At 51.1% G+C, this 18,183-nt stretch overlaps 1 protein-coding gene across 2 annotated transcripts; it reads left to right on the top strand.

Moving 5' to 3' along the window:
• Positions 1 to 626: 626 nt before the first annotated feature.
• On the top strand, positions 627 to 18,126 carry pdxkb (pyridoxal (pyridoxine, vitamin B6) kinase b). 2 transcript variants are annotated; one of them, XR_014593404.1, is made up of 12 exons: positions 627 to 788; positions 5,414 to 5,468; positions 10,099 to 10,203; positions 10,357 to 10,440; positions 10,848 to 10,882; positions 15,296 to 15,381; positions 15,586 to 15,631; positions 16,620 to 16,731; positions 16,827 to 16,963; positions 17,048 to 17,114; positions 17,341 to 17,793; positions 17,843 to 18,126. XR_014593404.1 is itself a non-coding variant. In XM_083923366.1 (11 exons), exons 1-11 carry the CDS (start codon positions 708 to 710, stop codon positions 17,454 to 17,456), a joined length of 924 nt encoding a protein of 307 aa, XP_083779492.1. In that variant the 5' UTR covers positions 627 to 707; the 3' UTR covers positions 17,457 to 18,126. The 2 variants fall into 2 exon arrangements, 1 of the variants encoding a protein (XP_083779492.1); XM_083923366.1 differs by having other exon boundaries at positions 17,341 to 18,126.
• Positions 18,127 to 18,183: the final 57 nt, after the last annotated feature.

The following is an 18,183-nucleotide window of genomic DNA, read 5'->3' as shown; positions in this document are numbered from 1 at the left end:
CAGTTTAGGGCGGTCACTCAGATTGCCTGCGCAGAAAAACGTGTATGTGTGTGTGTGTTTGTGCGTGTGTGTGAAGTCGTGTGCTCCTACAACCAACCACCGCCAGAGCCTATGGAAGGAGGTTGGGTCACCATAAAACCATAAAAAACGGTGAAAATGTCTGGTTGAATCTGGTACGGAAGCCCTACAGGGTCACACACAACACACATTTTATTTCCTGTGTTTTCCCGCCATAATGAGATAATTTTCCTGGTGATTTCTGAAGGTTATTAAAATAATGAATTAGTGAATTATATGGAATATTTATGTATTTTTAGAAACTTTACTCTATTTAGATTCTTCAGGGATTTTTTTTCCTTACTCAGGAAATATTTAGGAAACAAAATCAGTTGCTTCTGTTGACATTTGTCAGTTGACTCCTATTTTTCCACCGCGCATGCGTGAAACCCCGGACCCCAGACTTTTTTCCCTCTGTGTCCCAGCCTCCTTCTATTCGCCTTGGCTCCAACCGTCCGCCACGCGCGCCCTCCTCCCTGCTCCACAGCTGGCTAGCCTCGTTAGCTTAGCTTCAGCTAACGTCGCGTCTCCTCCGGACCGGCGGCGGTTGTTGTGTTTGAATCCCGTCTTCCCCGTGACTGGGATGTGTCGACGTGATTATTAAAGCACCGGACCATCCGCACCGACCCTCGGCTGAACCGGGAGCCGCCATGGAGTGCCGTGTCCTGTCCATCCAGAGCCATGTAGTCCGGGGATACGTGGGCAACAAGAGCGCCTCTTTCCCGTTACAGGTAAATACCACGGGCATGCTTCCATTATCGGACAGCGGACACGACCCGCTCCCCCGCCTCCCACCACCCGCGGCATCACCGGTGCACGTGAGTCCGCGGTTGGTTTGGGTCTTATTCCGTTAAAGCGCCGCTGAACGGGCCGTTATAACGCACGGACCCCCGGTACTGTCCCCCAGACAGGTGCTGACACCAGCCTGTCCCCTCCAGCACCGGTCCCCTCCATTCGCCCTTTGAATCATGTGAATTACTGATGTAATAATATAATATTATAATAATATAATATAATTATAGCTGACGGTGTCCTGGTCATTTATCATTTCTGTGATCTGACGGGAGGATGTCCGATAATGAACCTAATGTGTTTTTTCTGTGATTTAGAAACTGATGATGTGTGTGTGTTGATGTCAGAGGTGTGTGTGTGTGTGTCTGTGTTGTTGATGTCAGAGGTGTGTGTGTGTGTGTCTGTGTTGTTGATGTCAGAGGTGTGTGTGTTGTTGATGTCAGAGGTGTGTGTGTGTGTGTCTGTGTTGTTGATGTCAGAGGTGTGTTTGCGTGTGTGTGTGTGTTGTTGATGTCAGAGGTGTGTGTGTTGTTGATGTCAGAGGTGTGTTTGCGTGTGTGTGTCTGTGTTGTTGATGTCAGAGATGTGTGTGTCTGTGTTGTTGATGTCAGAGGTGTGTGTGTGTGTGTGTGTGTGTGTGTTTGCGTGTGTGTGTGTGTTGTTGATGTCAGAGGTGTGTGTGTGTTGTTGATGTCAGAGGTGTGTTTGCGTGTGTGTGTGTCTGTGTTGTTGATGTCAGAGGTGTGTGTGTGTGTGTGTGTGTGTGTGTGTGTGTGTGTGTGTCTAATGACCCCTGTGAGAATCAGGAGAACTCAACTGTTAATGTGTCAGTTTACCTGTGACCATGGATGGACCACGTCTGACCCCCGGACCCCCCAGAGTCCGGACTCCTCACTGAGGGGGCCTCAGAGTCTGGACCCCTCAGAGTCTGGACCCCTCAGAGTCCGGACCCCTCATTGAGGGGGCCTCAGAGTCTGGACCCCTCAGACTCTGGGCCCCTCAGAGTCCGGACCCCTCAGAGTCCGGACCCCCGGGCCTTTGACCCCCTAGAGCTGTCTCCAAAAACATAGAATGATCCTGAAAGAAAAGTGCAAGACGACTTAAAAAAAACCATAATTACTTCAAATGACAACAGAGCGACAACAAATCAGACACAAAGACACGAGACGACTGAAGACACGGGTGATAAAACACACAACACGAGAACAAGAGACAGCAAAGATGCAAAACTACTAAAGATAAATGTAAGGTGATCACAAAGAGACACAAAACAACCACAAAGAGACACAAAACAACCTCAAAGAGACACAAAACAACCACAAAGAGGAACAAAACAACCACAAAGAGACACAAAACAACCACAAAGAGACACAAAACAACCACAAAGAGGAACAAAACAACCACAAAGAGACACAAAACAACCACAAAGAGACACAAAACAACCACAAAGAGACACAAAACAACCTCAAAGAGACACAAAACAACCACAAAGAGGAACAAAACAACCACAAAGAGACACAAAACAACCACAAAGAGGAACAAAACAACCACAAAGAGACACAAAACAACCACAAAGAGACACAAAACAACCACAAAGAGACACAAAACAACTACATAGAAAAGTAAAAGGACTACAATAACATGCAAAGAGACCTGAAATTACTGCAAACCAGCACAAAAAGATGCAAAATGACTTAAAAAGATGCAAAATGACTAAAAATAGATGCAAAACCAGCACAAAAAGATGCAAAATGACTAAAAATAGATGCAAAACCAGCACAAAAGATGCAAAATGACTGAATACGGTCGTAAAATGAGCACTAAGAGAACTAAAGTGGACTGTTTAAAAGTGAGTTTGTGAATAATGATGTAAATGTGCAGTCGGAGGATTTTAATCTTCTAACAGTTTAATTTTGTTTCGTCATCAGTTTCTGAGCACTGGCGTGTTTGAGGTTTAAGCACAGATCAGCGTGTGACGGAGCCGGTGACTCAGCGGCGGTTTAAGATCGGGGGTGAGACGGGGTTGGCGTGCGGGTTGGCGTGCGGGGCATCCCTCGCTCTGCGCTGCAGCAGGCGGCGTGGGGGAGCAGGGCTCTGATTGGCTGCTGCAGGACGACCGGACGGATTCAGCGCCCACAGAGAAACAACATCAGTGCATTTAGAGAGGGGGTGTTATTAAATCTGTTTGATGTTGCCACGGTAACGCTGCAGCAGAGAGGCGTCTGATGGTCTGTAGAGAAACTGAGAGCTGAGTCACAGAGGTCAGGGGTCACAGAGGTCACAGGGGTCACAGAGGTCGTCTCCTGTCTCAGGCTCGTGTTCAGACGCAGCAGAGTTCGGCTCCAGGACACGGGGATATCTGCTGACGTTCTCTTTGGTCTTTGTGAATCTTTGTTCTTTTAAATCGGTTCTGATTTGATCCGTAGTCGTTGTCGGGGCTGAAAACACGAGGACGCAGATAAAGAGATGACTGTGCAGCGTTTTCTTTAGTCTAGTTTTATAAATTCGCCCGTCGTGGTTGAGTCACTGACTGGAATACGGTGAATATAGTTTTCCTTAGGCCGCGTGTTGCAGTTTAGCTGATGCAAAACGTACGCGTCAGAAACCCCGGTGCCCCGCACGAGGGCACAGAAATATGTTTACATGCACACGTGGAAACAAACACTTTATTCTAAATGTTCTCAGAGTTAAACTGAGGCTCTGACTCTGAACGCTGACGCACGCTCATTAAAGAAACTCTTCACTCGCGAGAGGGAAAGTGTTTCCTCTGCAGCCGGCAGCTGCGTGAACGCTCGCTCTGTGTCACGGACCCAATGTGACCTGAATCCAACACTCTGAGCGCGGTGCACACAAACACACAAACGCACAAAGAACAGCGACACAATCGGTCACAAGTGTGTTTAAAAGGTCAAATCCAGTTTCATTCACAGAGAGGAAACATGTGAAGATGCTTCAGTTCTAGAGGAACGATGTAAATACATCATAAATAAAGGTTATAGAGAGGTTTATTTCGGTTTATCCTCATGTTAGAGGCTCATACTGAAGGTGTTTCTTTAATATGACACTATACAGACGTTAAGTTTGACCATAAAGGGGCAAAAAACATTCAAATATAGTTAGAATATTATCAAATTTAATGATATTTGAAGGAATATTAGGCAGCACTTAATGTTCTAACCTGTAATGGACATTATTTTAGTAAATGTGTTTGAGCTCATTAGCGAGGCTGTTAGAGCGCCCTCCCACTGTTCCTCCGTCCCGTGCCCCGTGCTTTAGGGTCCTTGTCCCCCCCTCCAGGCCCGTTTGTACTCACACTACCTGGGCCTCGGAGAATGCTTCTTGCTGCCTATACGTCATCACGCCGTAACACGTCACACGCATTGATGACGTCATGGCGATGCGTGGCTTTGTTTCCAGATCTTTCCGTAGACCTCGGAGTTTTTGTGCGTCTTGTCGACTGTTTTTGAATCTTTTCATCGACCAAATCTGCAGTAAACACTCCACCTCCACATCACACCAACGTGAACCTTTCACCGCCATTGTTTTGTGCTCAGTACTGGACTTTCACAGAAATACGTGGAAAAATCATCATCTCATCTTCAGCCTCTGATCCTGGATCAGGTCTCAGGGGCAGCAGCTCCAGCCTCTGATCCTGGATCAGGTCTCAGGCGCAGCAGCTTTAGCAGGGACCCCAAACTTCCCTTTCCCGGGCCACATTAACCAGCTCTAACTGGGGGATCCTGAGGCGTTCCCAGGCCAGTGTGGAGATCTAATCTCTCCACCTGGTCCTGGGTCTTCCCCGAGGCCTCCTCCCAGCTGGACGTGCCTGGAACACCTCCCTAGGGAGGCGCCCAGGGTTCATCCTTACCAGATGATCCTGAACCACCTCAACTGGCTCCTTTCAACACAAAGGAGCAGCGGCTCTACTCCGAGTTCCTCACGGATGCTGAACTTCTCCCCCTAACGTGGAGAAAAAGTTGCAGAAAAATGCAGAAATGTCCCTTTTTTAAGACGTTGTATCTGGACCCAGGAGAGATTTCTCTCTGTTTCAGCCCTTTTTGTGTGTTTGCCGTGTTTCCTGAAGCTTCGTGCTGCTGAAACAAAGACCGTTTCACCTTCCAGCAAACTTACGTCACACCTGAGAGAGAGGGAGCTGTCGCTGGTCACATCGAGGAGCTCAAGGTCAAAAGGGACCGAATCAGCGCCTGAAAGCAGCGTCTCGTATCTCAAAGTTGCTGGCGATCAGAAAAGAACAAAAGCTCAAATTAAATCCAGTCACTGAGATAACGTCTGAGCGCTCGAGCGCGTTCTCTTGTGTCTCTGTCTCTGTAATTAAAAAGATGTGTAGAGACAGAAAAGAGGTGAAGCTGCTCCACGTCTGTGCAGGTTCTGGTCGTGTTTGTGTCCCAGGTCACAGCCGGGTGAAACCAGGAAGTGACGTCACGATCCGCATTTACTCCCCAACAGAAAACGTTTATACGGGAACGTTTCCCCGCGGTGTCGCCCCCTGAACACACATTTTTATGAACTGAGTCCTGACGTGTTTCCTCTGTGTCGTCTCCAGGTCTTAGGCTTCGAGGTGGACTCGATCAACTCCGTCCAGTTCTCCAACCACACGGGTAAGACTGGTGTGTGTGTGTGTGTGTGTGTGTGTGAATATCCTGAGTAAATGTGGTTCTCCAGATATGAAATGACAGAAGATTTGGGACGTAGCGCCCCCTCTACTGAAGGAAAGACTCAAAGTTATAATATATTACATTTTTTACACCAAGAAGTCAGGAATCGTGATTTTGTCCGCTCCTACGACTTGAGATTAGAGATAACTCCAACAGTGAAGACGCTTTCCTGTCAGCAGGTTATTCAGACGGGTGCGTTTAAAGGATCTGCGGTGACTAAAGGGTGATCGCAGGTGTTCTGGGAGATGATCGTAGGTGTTCTGGAGGACGATCGCGGGTGTTCTGTAGGATGATCGTAGATGTTCTAGAGGATGATCGTAGGTGTTCTGGAGGACGATCGTAGGTGTTCTAGAGGATGATCGTAGGTGTTCTGGAGGATGATCGCAGGTGTTCTGGAGGACGATCGTAGGTGTTCTGGAGGATGATCGTAGGTGTTCTGGAGGATGATCGTAGGTGTTCTGGAGGATGATCGTAGGTGTTCTGGGAGATGATCGTAGGTGTTCTGGAGGACGATCGCGGGTGTTCTGTAGGATGATCGTAGGTGTTCTGGAGGATGATCGTAGATGTTCTAGAGGATGATCGTCGGTGTTCTGGAGGATGATCGCAGGTGTTCTGGAGGACGATCGTAGGTGTTCTGGAGGATGATCGTTGGTGTTCTGGAGGATGATCGCAGGTGTTCTGGATGATGATCGTAGGTGTTCTGGAGGATGATCGCAGGTGTTCTGGAGGATGATCGTAGGTGTTCTGGAGGATGATCGCAGGTGTTCTGGAGGATGATCGCAGGTGTTCTGGAGCATGATCGTAGGTGTTCTGAAGGATGATCGTAGGTGTTCTGGAGGACGATCGTCGGTGTTCTGGGGGATGATCGTAGGTGTTCTGGAGGACGATCGTAGGTGTTCTGGAGGATGATAGTAGGTGTTCTGGAGGATGATCGTAGGTGTTCTGGAGGACGATCGTAGGTGTTCTGGAGGACGATCGTAGGTGTTCTGGAGGATGATCGTAGGTGTTCTGGAGGATGATCGTAGGTGTTCTGGAGGACGATCGTAGGTGTTCTGGAGGATGATCGTAGGTGTTCTGGAGGACGATCGTAGGTGTTCTGGAGGACGATCGTAGGTGTTCTGGAGGATGATCGTAGGTGTTCTGTAGGACGATTGTAGGTGTTCTGTAGGATGATCGTAGGTGTTCTGTAGGATGATGGCAGGTGTTCTGGAGGATGATCGTACGTGTTCTGGAGGATGATCGCAGGTGTTCTGGAGGACGATAGTAGGTGTTCTGGAGGACGATCGTAGGTGTTCTGGAGGATGATCGTAGGTGTTCTGGTTCTGGAGGATGATCGTAGGTGTTCTGGAGGATGATCGTAGGTGTTCTGGAGGATGATCGCAGGTGTTCTGGAGGACGATCGTAGGTGTTCTGGAGGACGATCGTAGGTGTTCTGGAGGACGATCGTAGGTGTTCTGGAGGACGATCGTAGGTGTTCTGGAGGACGATAGTAGGTGTTCTGGAGGACGATCGTAGGTGTTCTGAAGGATGATCGTAGGTGTTCTGGAGGACGATCGTAGGTGTTCTGGAGGACGATCGTAGGTGTTCTGGAGGACGATCGTAGGTGTCCTGGAGGACGATCGTAGGTGTTCTGGTTCTGAAGGATGATCGTAGGTGTTCTGGAGGATGATCGTAGGTGTTCTGGAGGATGATCATAGGTGTTCTGGAGGATGATCGTAGGTGTTCTGGAGGACGATCGTAGGTGTTCTGTAGGATGATCGTAGGTGTTCTGGAGGACGATCGTATGTGTTCTGGAGGATGATCGTAGGTGTTCTGGTTCTGAAGGATGATCGTAGGTGTTCTGGAGGATGATCTTAGGTGTTCTGGAGGATGATCGTAGGTGTTCTGGAGGACGATCGTAGGTGTTCTGGTTCTGGAGGATGATCGTAGGTGTTCTGCGGGATCAGTGCTGCTGTGGTCGAGCGTGGGACTGATGGGTAAATGTGTCTGACGGGGAAGTTTGAGACTGAAAGTGTGAGGAACCTCCAGCTGTTTGTGTTTGCTGAAGGTTGAAACAGGATCTGCTTTATTTTGAAAGTCTTTATTTGTCCCAGAGGAGCAGTTGGTTTTTAGAGTTGATTCGTGACCGAAGCGTTTGTTTAGGTTTGTCTTGTCTTCAGTTAAGGACCGTAAAGGGTCTGTTTGTTCTGTAGGAGGCTCATTCAGGCTCCAAACACACACACAACGTTTACTCCAGACACACACGTTTAGTCCAGACACACACACCGTTTCCTCCAGACACACACAACGTTTAGTCCAGACACACACAACGTTTAGTCCAGACACACACAACGTTTAGTCCAGACACACACAACGTTTAGTCCAGACACACACAACGTTTCCTCCAGACACACACAACGTTTCCTCCAGACACACACGTTTAGTCCAGACACACACACCGTTTCCTCCAGACACACACAACGTTTAGTCCAGACACACACAACGTTTAGTCCAGACACACACAACGTTTACTCCAGACACACACACCGTTTCCTCCAGACACACACAACGTTTCCTCCAGACACACACAACGTTTCCTCCAGACACACACACAACGTTTAGTCCAGACACACACACAACATTTAGTCCAGACACACACAACGTTTAGTCCAGACACACACAACGTTTACTCCAGACACACACACCGTTTCCTCCAGACACACACAACGTTTCCTCCAGACACACACAACGTTTCCTCCAGACACACACAACGTTTAGTCCAGACACACACATTGCCCCTCTACGTTTACTCCTGACGTCCACTCTACCACCGTGTTTCTGCGCCCTGTGTGTGAACGCCGCTGAGGCTGTTTCACTGTCAAACTCCAGGAATATTACGACTTTATTTCTCTTTTTTTCTCAAATTATCACGATTTTTTTGGTCATTATTACGACTTTTTGGGCCACAATCTTCCGACTTTATTTCTGAAAATATTCCGACTTTTCCCTTAAAATTTTGCGACTTTTTTGTCACAATCTTCCGACTTTTACTCTCCAAATATTGGGACCTTCGTGTGCGGTCGTGTTTCTGAAGCGTGACCGTGTGTGAACGCCGCTGATGCTGCTTCACTCTTAAACTCCAGGTTGTGTCTTAGTGTCTCGTTTGTCGGCGTAGACGATTGTAAAGGAGGACGCAGACGCACGAATTGGTGCATTTAAAAAAGGGAAATTAAGTGTTTGGCACTCTGCAAATATGTATCTCCTTCTTTTGCTCTGGTTTCTTTCACTGCTGAAAAATATTACTTTGCACGTAACATTTAAGTTGTGCACGTCATCCTCAGGTGTTCCTGCAGCCGTGCAGAGTTGACAGCTTTCACGCGTTTAACCACGCGACCCGGACCCTGAAGGAGTTACAAAGGGTGTTCGTGCACCAGCGATAAACTTGTGTTGTGTTCTGCAGGATCAGTGCTGCTGTGGGCGAGCGTGGGACTGATGGGTAAATGTGTCCAATGGGGCGCAGACGTATGAATTGGTCGCTTGGAGTGTGTGTTTACCAGAAATGGGTGCATTTAAAAAGGAAATGAAGTTGTTGTTGTTAAGTTGTTAAGTCTTGGTCCTCGGCTGCGTACAGGACGGACGCTTGACCTTAAACACCAAAGTGTCCGAGACTCTGCTGCTTCTTTAATCACATCTTCTTCATTTCAACTATTTCTTCAAAGGGCAGAATGTCATTTGGAGGAGACATATCGAAGGTGATGTGTGCATCTGAGAAGGAGGGAGAGAGAGAAAGAAAGAGAGAGATGTAGAGAAAGATGGAGGTGTTCAGAGGGAGTAAACAGCAGCGTTGTGAATTGCGACAGCAGGGAATGATGACGACAGAAGCTCTTATCTGTAGGCCTCCCCACACACACACACTCAAACACACACACACACACACACTCGGCGCTCATCTCTCTTTCTTAGCCCCTTTGGCTTTCTCCCGGCTTGTTGCTTAGCAACCACACACCCCCTCCGCCGAAACACGTGACCTGGCTGTGACTCACCTGGAGCTGCGACATCATCGGCCTGCAGCAAACATGTCAGACCGACGCGCACGGACGCACGCTTCTACATCAGCGCTCCCGTCACGACCGCGTGGATGCAGCGCGTCACAAACACACACACGCACACACACACACACACACACACACACACACACACACTCACAAATCGTCTTCCCTGTGTGGGAGAATAAATCTGTGTCATCGGAGTTTTAAATTAAAAGGATGTTGAATTTCTAGCACTGAATTTTTATGCGTTGAAAATATGTTTCTGAATGTTTTGACTCTTAATTTGACTCTTAATTTAACTCTTCTTTCACATAAACTCAAATTTATTCAAAGTTAAAAAAGTCAACAGGCCAAATTCAGCGGCAGAATTCAGTGATTTATGACGTTAAAGTAAAAACACGTAAATGTTCAGTGTTAGAAATGTAATAATACGATGATACAGGTGTGTGAGTGTGTAAATGTGTGTGTGGGCGTCTGCAGCAGGTGTGTGTTTGTGTCGCTGCAGAGGGAGAAGCAAACACACACTCCTCCTCTCCTCTGTGCAGGTTATTCTCATTGGAAAGGACAGGTGCTGACGGCGGACGAGCTGCACGTTCTGTACGAGGGAATCAAACTGAACAACGTGCACCAGTACGACTACGTCCTGACAGGTGGACGCTCGCTTTGTTCTGCACTTACACACCTGAGACCGGCTTCAGTCACTGCAAATAAAGCTGAAAACAGAAGCCAGATCATAATAATAATAATAATAATGATGATGATGATGATGATGATGATGCTGATGATGATGCTGATGTGTTCAGGGTACACCAGGGACACGTCCTTCCTGGAGATGGTGGTGGACATCGTTCAGGAGCTGAAGAGAGCCAACCCCAACCTGGTGTACGGTGAGGAAGCACCTCTATGATCTTTACTCTGCTGTTAGAGGTTCAGGGGGGCAGTTAAGGGCGCCCTCCCACTGTGCGTGCGTCCCGTGCCCCGTGCTTTAGGGTCCTTGTCCCCCCCTCCAGGCCCGTTTGTACTCACACTACCTGGGCCTCGGAGAATGCTTCTTGCTGCCTATACGTCATCACGCCGTAACACGTCACACTGAGCTACTGCCGCCCCTAAAAACGAGCTTAGTGAGGCCACGTTCCAACAATAAGATGGATATTGTTCCCATTACGGACAAATTATTATTTATTAACCAGAACCATGGACCGTAAAATCCTCCCAGGGTCTTTTCTGTTATTGTTTTTATTATTATTTATAATTAATATTTTGTTATTAATGTAGTGTGTGTTTCTCTCTCCAGTGTGTGACCCCGTCCTCGGTGATCATGGATCCATGGTGAGATCAACGTCCTGTTACTTTAGTGTGTTTGCGTGTGTGCGTGTGTTCTTGAATGTCCTGGAAAGGGTCTTAAATGCACCCTGAGGAAACCCTGCAGTGTTTGAGCGTGTCCCTGTCTCTGTCCTCAGTACGTCCCTCAGTGTTTGAGCGTGTCCCTGTCTCTGTCCTCAGTACGTCCCTCAGTGTTTGAGCGTGTCCCTGTCTCTGTCCTCAGTACGTCCCTCAGTGTTTGAGCGTGTCCCTGTCTCTGTCCTCAGTACGTCCCTCAGTGTTTCAGCGTGTCCCTGTCTCTGTCCTCAGTACGTCCCTCAGTGTTTGAGCGTGTCCCTGTCTCTGTCCTCAGTACGTCCCTCAGTGTTTGAGCGTGTCCCTGTCTCTGTCCTCAGTACGTCCCTCAGTGTTTGAGCGTGTCCCTGTCTCTGTCCTCAGTACGTCCCTCAGTGTCTCAGCGTGTCCCTGTCTCTGTCCTCAGTACGTCCCTCAGTGTTTCAGCGTGTCCCTGTCTCTGTCCTCAGTACGTCCCTCAGTGTTTGAGCGTGTCCCTGTGTCTGTCCTCAGTACGTCCCTCAGTGTTTGAGCGTGTCCCTGTCTCTGTCCTCAGTACGTCCCTCAGTGTTTGAGCGTGTCCCTGTCTCTGTCCTCAGTACGTCCCTCAGTGTTTGAGCGTGTCCCTGTCTCTGTCCTCAGTACGTCCCTCAGTGTTTGAGCGTGTCCCTGTCTCTGTCCTCAGTACGTCCCTCAGTGTTTGAGCGTGTCCCTGTCTCTGTCCTCAGTACGTCCCTCAGTGTTTCAGCGTGTCCCTGTCTCTGTCCTCAGTACGTCCCTCAGTGTTTCAGCGTGTCCCTGTCTCTGTCCTCAGTACGTCCCTCAGTGTTTGAGCGTGTCCCTGTCTCTGTCCTCAGTACGTCCCTCAGTGTTTGAGCGTGTCCCTGTCTCTGTCCTCAGTACGTCCCTCAGTGTTTCAGCGTGTCCCTGTCTCTGTCCTCAGTACGTCCCTCAGTGTTTCAGCGTGTCCCTGTCTCTGTCCTCAGTACGTCCCTCAGTGTTTGAGCGTGTCCCTGTCTCTGTCCTCAGTACGTCCCTCAGTGTTTGAGCGTGTCCCTGTCTCTGTCCTCAGTACGTCCCTCAGTGTTTGAGCGTGTCCCTGTCTCTGTCTTCAGTACGTCCCTCAGTGTTTGAGCGTGTCCCTGTCTCTGTCCTCAGTACGTCCCTCAGTGTTTGAGCGTGTCCCTGTCTCTGTCTTCAGTACGTCCCTCAGTGTTTGAGCGTGTCCCTGTCTCTGTCCTCAGTACGTCCCTCAGTGTTTCAGCGTGTCCCTGTCTCTGTCCTCAGTACGTCCCTCAGTGTTTGAGCGTGTCCCTGTCTCTGTCCTCAGTACGTCCCTCAGTGTTTCAGCGTGTCCCTGTCTCTGTCCTCAGTACGTCCCTCAGTGTTTGAGCGTGTCCCTGTCTCTGTCCTCAGTAAGTCCCTCAGTGTTTCAGCGTGTCCCTGTCTCTGTCCTCAGTACGTCCCTCAGTGTTTCAGCGTGTCCCTGTCTCTGTCCTCAGTACGTCCCTGCAGTGTTTGAGCGTGTCCCTGTCTCTGTCCTCAGTACGTCCCTCAGTGTTTGAGCGTGTCCCTGTCTCTGTCCTCAGTACGTCCCTGCAGTGTTTGAGCGTGTCCCTGTCTCTGTCCTCAGTACGTCCCTCAGTGTCTCAGCGTGTCCCTGTCTCTGTCCTCAGTACGTCCCTCAGTGTTTGAGCGTGTCCCTGTCTCTGTCCTCAGTACGTCCCTCAGTGTTTGAGCGTGTCCCTGTCTCTGTCCTCAGTACGTCCCTCAGTGTTTCAGCGTGTCCCTGTCTCTGTCCTCAGTACGTCCCTCAGTGTTTCAGCGTGTCCCTGTCTCTGTCCTCAGTACGTCCCTCAGTGTTTCAGCGTGTCCCTGTCTCTGTCCTCAGTACGTCCCTCAGTGTTTGAGCGTGTCCCTGTCTCTGTCCTCAGTACGTCCCTCAGTGTTTCAGCGTGTCCCTGTCTCTGTCTTCAGTACGTCCCTCAGTGTTTGAGCGTGTCCCTGTCTCTGTCCTCATTACGTCCCTCAGTGTTTCAGCGTGTCCCTGTCTCTGTCCTCAGTACGTCCCTCAGTGTTTGAGCGTGTCCCTGTCTCTGTCCTCAGTACGTCCCTCAGTGTTTGAGCGTGTCTCTGTCCTCAGTACGTCCCTCAGTGTTTGAGCGTGTCCCTGTCTCTGTCCTCAGTACGTCCCTCAGTGTTTCAGCGTGTCCCTGTCTCTGTCCTCAGTACGTCCCTCAGTGTTTGAGCGTGTCCCTGTCTCTGTCCTCAGTACGTCCCTCAGTGTTTCAGCGTGTCCCTGTCTCTGTCCTCAGTACGTCCCTCAGTGTTTGAGCGTGTCCCTGTCTCTGTCCTCAGTACGTCCCTCAGTGTTTGAGCGTGTCTCTGTCCTCAGTACGTCCCTCAGTGTTTGAGCGTGTCCCTGTCTCTGTCCTCAGTACGTCCCTCAGTGTTTGAGCGTGTCCCTGTCTCTGTCCTCAGTACGTCCCTCAGTGTTTGAGCGTGTCCCTGTCTCTGTCCTCAGCACGTCCCTCAGTGTTTGAGCGTGTCCCTGTCTCTGTCCTCAGTACGTCCCTCAGTGTTTGAGTGTGTCCCTGTCTCTGTCCTCAGTACGTCCCTCAGTGTTTGAGCGTGTCCCTGTCTCTGTCCTCAGTACGTCCCTCAGTGTTTGAGCGTGTCCCTGTCTCTGTCCTCAGTACGTCCCTCAGTGTTTGAGCGTGTCCCTGTCTCTGTCCTCAGTACGTCCCTCAGTGTTTGAGCGTGTCCCTGTCTCTGTCCTCAGTACGTCCCTCAGTGTTTGAGCGTGTCCCTGTCTCTGTCCTCAGTACGTCCCTCAGTGTTTGAGTGTGTCCCTGTCTCTGTCCTCAGTACGTCCCTCAGTGTTTGAGCGTGTCCCTGTCTCTGTCCTCAGTACGTCCCTCAGTGTTTGAGCGTGTCCCTGTCTCTGTCCTCAGTACGTCCCTCAGTGTTTGAGCGTGTCCCTGTCTCTGTCCTCAGTACATCCCTCAGTGTTTGAGCGTGTCCCTGTCTCTGTCCTCAGTACGTCCCTCAGTGTTTGAGTGTGTCCCTGTGTCTGTCCTCAGTACGTCCCTCAGTGTCTCAGCGTGTCCCTGTCTCTGTCCTCAGTACGTCCCTCAGTGTTTGAGCGTGTCCCTGTCTCTGTCCTCAGTACGTCCCTCAGTGTTTGAGCGTGTCCCTGTCTCTGTCCTCAGTACGTCCCTCAGTGTTTGAGCGTGTCCCTGTCTCTGTCCTCAGTACGTCCCTCAGTGTTTCAGCGTGTCCCTGTCTCTGTCCTCAGTACGTCCCTCAGTGTGTGAGCGTGTCCCTGTCTCTGTCCTCAGTACGTCCCTCAGTGTTTCAGCGTGTCCCTGTCTCTGTCCTCAGTACGTCCCTCAGCGTGTCCCTGTCTCTGTCCTCAGTACGTCCCTCAGTGTTTGAGCGTGTCCCTGTCTCTGTCCTCAGTACGTCCCTCAGTGTTTGAGCGTGTCCCTGTCTCTGTCCTCAGTACGTCCCTCAGTGTTTGGGCGTGTCCCTGTCTCTGTCCTCAGTACGTCCCTCAGTGTTTGAGCGTGTCCCTGTCTCTGTCCTCAGTACGTCCCTCAGTGTTTCAGCGTGTCCCTGTCTCTGTCCTCAGTACGTCCCTCAGTGTTTGAGCGTGTCCCTGTCTCTGTCCTCAGTACGTCCCTCAGTGTTTGAGCGTGTCCCTGTCTCTGTCCTCAGTACGTCCCTCAGTGTTTGAGCGTGTCCCTGTCTCTGTCCTCAGTACGTCCCTCAGTGTTTGAGCGTGTCCCTGTCTCTGTCCTCAGTACGTCCCTCAGTGTTTGAGCGTGTCCCTGTCTCTGTCCTCAGTACGTCCCTCAGTGTTTGAGCGTGTCCCTGTCTCTGTCCTCCGTACGTCCCTCAGTGTTTGAGCGTGTCCCTGTCTCTGTCCTCAGTACGTCCCTCAGTGTTTGAGCGTGTCCCTGTCTCTGTCCTCAGTACGTCCCTCAGTGTTTGAGCGTGTCCCTGTCTCTGTCCTCAGTACGTCCCTCAGTGTTTGAGCGTGTCCCTGTCTCTGTCCTCAGTACGTCCCTCAGTGTTTGAGCGTGTCCCTGTCTCTGTCCTCAGTACGTCCCTCAGTGTTTGAGCGTGTCCCTGTCTCTGTCCTCCGTACGTCCCTCAGTGTTTGAGCGTGTCCCTGTCTCTGTCCTCAGTACGTCCCTCAGTGTTTGAGCGTGTCCCTGTCTCTGTCCTCAGTACGTCCCTCAGTGTTTGAGCGTGTCCCTGTCTCTGTCCTCAGTACGTCCCTCAGTGTTTGAGCGTGTCCCTGTCTCTGTCCTCAGTACGTCCCTCAGTGTTTGAGCGTGTCCCTGTCTCTGTCCTCAGTACGTCCCTCAGAACCTTTATCCTGTCTACAAGAACAAGGTGGTTCCTGTCGCTGACATCATCACGCCAAACCAGTTTGAGGCAGAGTGAGTAAAACTGTTTATTTATCATGTTTGTTTAATCCAGTGTTTGTTTGTTTCAGTTCCTGCAGCTGATCTGATCTGATAATGCTGCTGACTTTACACACATTTACAAACACGTGGAGCCAAAAACACTTTAAAGCAAACACAAACTGAATCAGTCAGATGTGGATTCTTTTATTTCATTTCAAGTGTTTGTTTGTGTTTCAGATTATTGACGGGGAAAAACATCAGCACGGAGAAAGACGCCGTGGAGGTAAAGGAGCTCTCCCTCTCTCATCCCTCTCTCATCACTCTCTCTGTACAGAACCAATGTGTAAAACGCTGCAGAGTTCAGCACGCACGCAGCACGCACACGCAGCGGTCTGCAGCACGCACACGCAGCCGTCTGCAGCATGCACACGCAGAGGTCTGCAGCACGCACACACATCGGTCTGCAGCACGCACACGCAGCGGTCTGCAGCACGCACACGCAGCCGTCTGCAGCACGCACAAGCAGCCGTCTGCAGCACGCAGCGGTCTGCAGCAGGCACAAGCAGCCGTCTGCAGCACGCACACGCAGCGGTCTGCAGCACGCACACGCATCGGTCTGCAGCACGCACACGCAGCCGTCTGCAGCACGCACACGCAGCGGTCTGCAGCACGCACACGCAGCGGTCTGCAGCACGCACACGCAGCGGTCTGCAGCAGGCACAAGCAGCCGTCTGCAGCACGCACACGCAGCCGTCTGCAGCACGCACACGCATCTGTCTGCAGCACGCAGCCGTCTGCAGCAGGCACAAGCAGCAGTCTGCAGCACGCACACGCAGCCGTCTGCAGCACGCACACGCAGCGGTCTGCAGCACGCACACGCAGCGGTCTGCAGCACGCACACGCAGCGGTCTGCAGCACGCACACGCAGCGGTCTGCAGCAGGCACAAGCAGCCGCCTGCAGCACGCACACGCAGCCGTCTGCAGCACGCACACGCATCGGTCTGCAGCACGCACACGCAGCCGTCTGCAGCACGCACACGCAGCCGTCTGCAGCACGCACAAGCAGCCGTCTGCAGCACGCACACGCAGCATGCACACGCACGAACCCCGCGTTTATTTACAAGTGATCGTGTTTCAGGAAATCTGACGAATAATGATCTGAGTGAAGAACCGACGGGTTTTCTTCTTCATCGCTCGGTTGATTGTTGGTCAAACACACGTCGAGTGTGTTGAACCTGAACGCTGCGTGTTCTCTCTCCTCCCGTGTGCAGGTTATGGACCTTCTCCACGCCATGGGTCCAGACACGGTGGTCATCACCTCCTCGGACCTCCCCTCCAGACTGGGGGACCGCTTCCTGGTGTCGTTGGGCAGCCAGCGCAGCGGTACGTGACGCGCGACTCGCTGTGCGCCCTGTACGTTTGAGACAAAAGGCTATAACGTGTCGTAAGTGTGTGTGTGTGTGTGTGTCTGTGTCCAGTTCGCCCCGACGGCAGCAGGGCGACGCAGAGAGTTCGGATAGAAGTCCCCAAAGTGGACGCTGTCTTCGTAGGAACCGGAGACTTGTTCGCTGCGATGCTGCTGGCGTGGACGCACCACCACCCCAACGACCTGAAGGTAGGAACGCACGCATGCACGCAGCGCCACGATCGACACGCTGAAGCTCGTAACGGTAATAACTGTGTCTGCGTCTCCTCTCAGACGGCGTGCGAGAAGACGTTTTCAGTGATGCACCACGTCATCCAGAGGACCATCTCCTACGCACACGGTGAGAAAAGTGTCCACGCCGCAAATCTGTTTGTTTGTTTCCTTGACGGAGTTTTAAAAAAAAAATGACACGTCACAAATCAATTCCTCCCCCGTCCCGTCTCCCGTCCCCTCGTCCCTCCCGTTCCTCCCGTCCCGTCCTCCCATCTCCCCCATCCCGCCTGTCCCTCCCGTCTCCTTCGTCCCGTCTCCCCCGTCCCCCCGTCCCTTCCCCCTCTGTGTCCCAGAGTTAGCAGGTCCCGGTCGGAGGCCCAGTCCGCCCCAGCTGGAGCTGAGGATGGTTCAGAGTAAAGCGGACATCGAAGACCCTGCTATAGTGACGGAGGCCGCGGTCATCTCCTAACACTGCCCCCCATGAGACTCACACTTACCTTCTCCGTAGATCTCAGACCCAGTCTCACCGTAAATCCCTCAGACCCAGTCTCACCGTAAATCCCTCAGACCCAGTCTCACCGTAGATCCCTCAGACCCAGTCTCACCGTAAATCCCTCAGACCCAGTCTCACCGTAAATCTCTCAGACCCAGTCTCACCGTAAATCCCTCAGACCCAGTCTCACCGTAGATCCCTCAGACCCAGTCTCACCGTAGATCCCTCAGACCCAGTCTCACCGTAAATCCCTCAGACCCAGTCTCAGCGTAAATCCCTCAGACCCAGTCTCTCCGTAAATCCCTCAGACCCAGTCTCTCCGTAGATCCCTCAGAACAGTCTCACCGTAGATCTCACCGTAGATCTCTCCGTAGATCTCCGCCTCCTCATCCAGACTCCTGAACTCTGAGTGTTGTAGCCCCTGAACCCTTTAGGTCCTCCGTGTCCCGACCCCTTAAACCGTGGACCCAGACCCCGTTCAGGAGCCGGAGCCGTGGAGCGACAGAGTCCTCTCAGGTCGAGAGAGCGTCCGCGTAACGTGCCGCAAATACGGATAAACTGTGGCTGCAGCTCGCGGACGAGAGGAGCCGCTGCTTTTTATCTTTATTAATAAGAAAATTAATAATTAGACTAAAAAACAGTTAAAAAGGTCGACGCTGCAGAGATTTATTATTATATACAGTTTAAACACTTTATATAGTAA

The sequence above is a fragment of the Echiichthys vipera genome (assembly GCF_963691815.1).
Source record: "Echiichthys vipera genome assembly, chromosome: 11".
NCBI lineage: Eukaryota > Metazoa > Chordata > Actinopteri > Perciformes > Trachinidae > Echiichthys > Echiichthys vipera.
The sequence above is the reverse complement of the archived record's forward strand: the minus strand, read 5'-3'. Positions and strand labels throughout refer to the sequence as shown.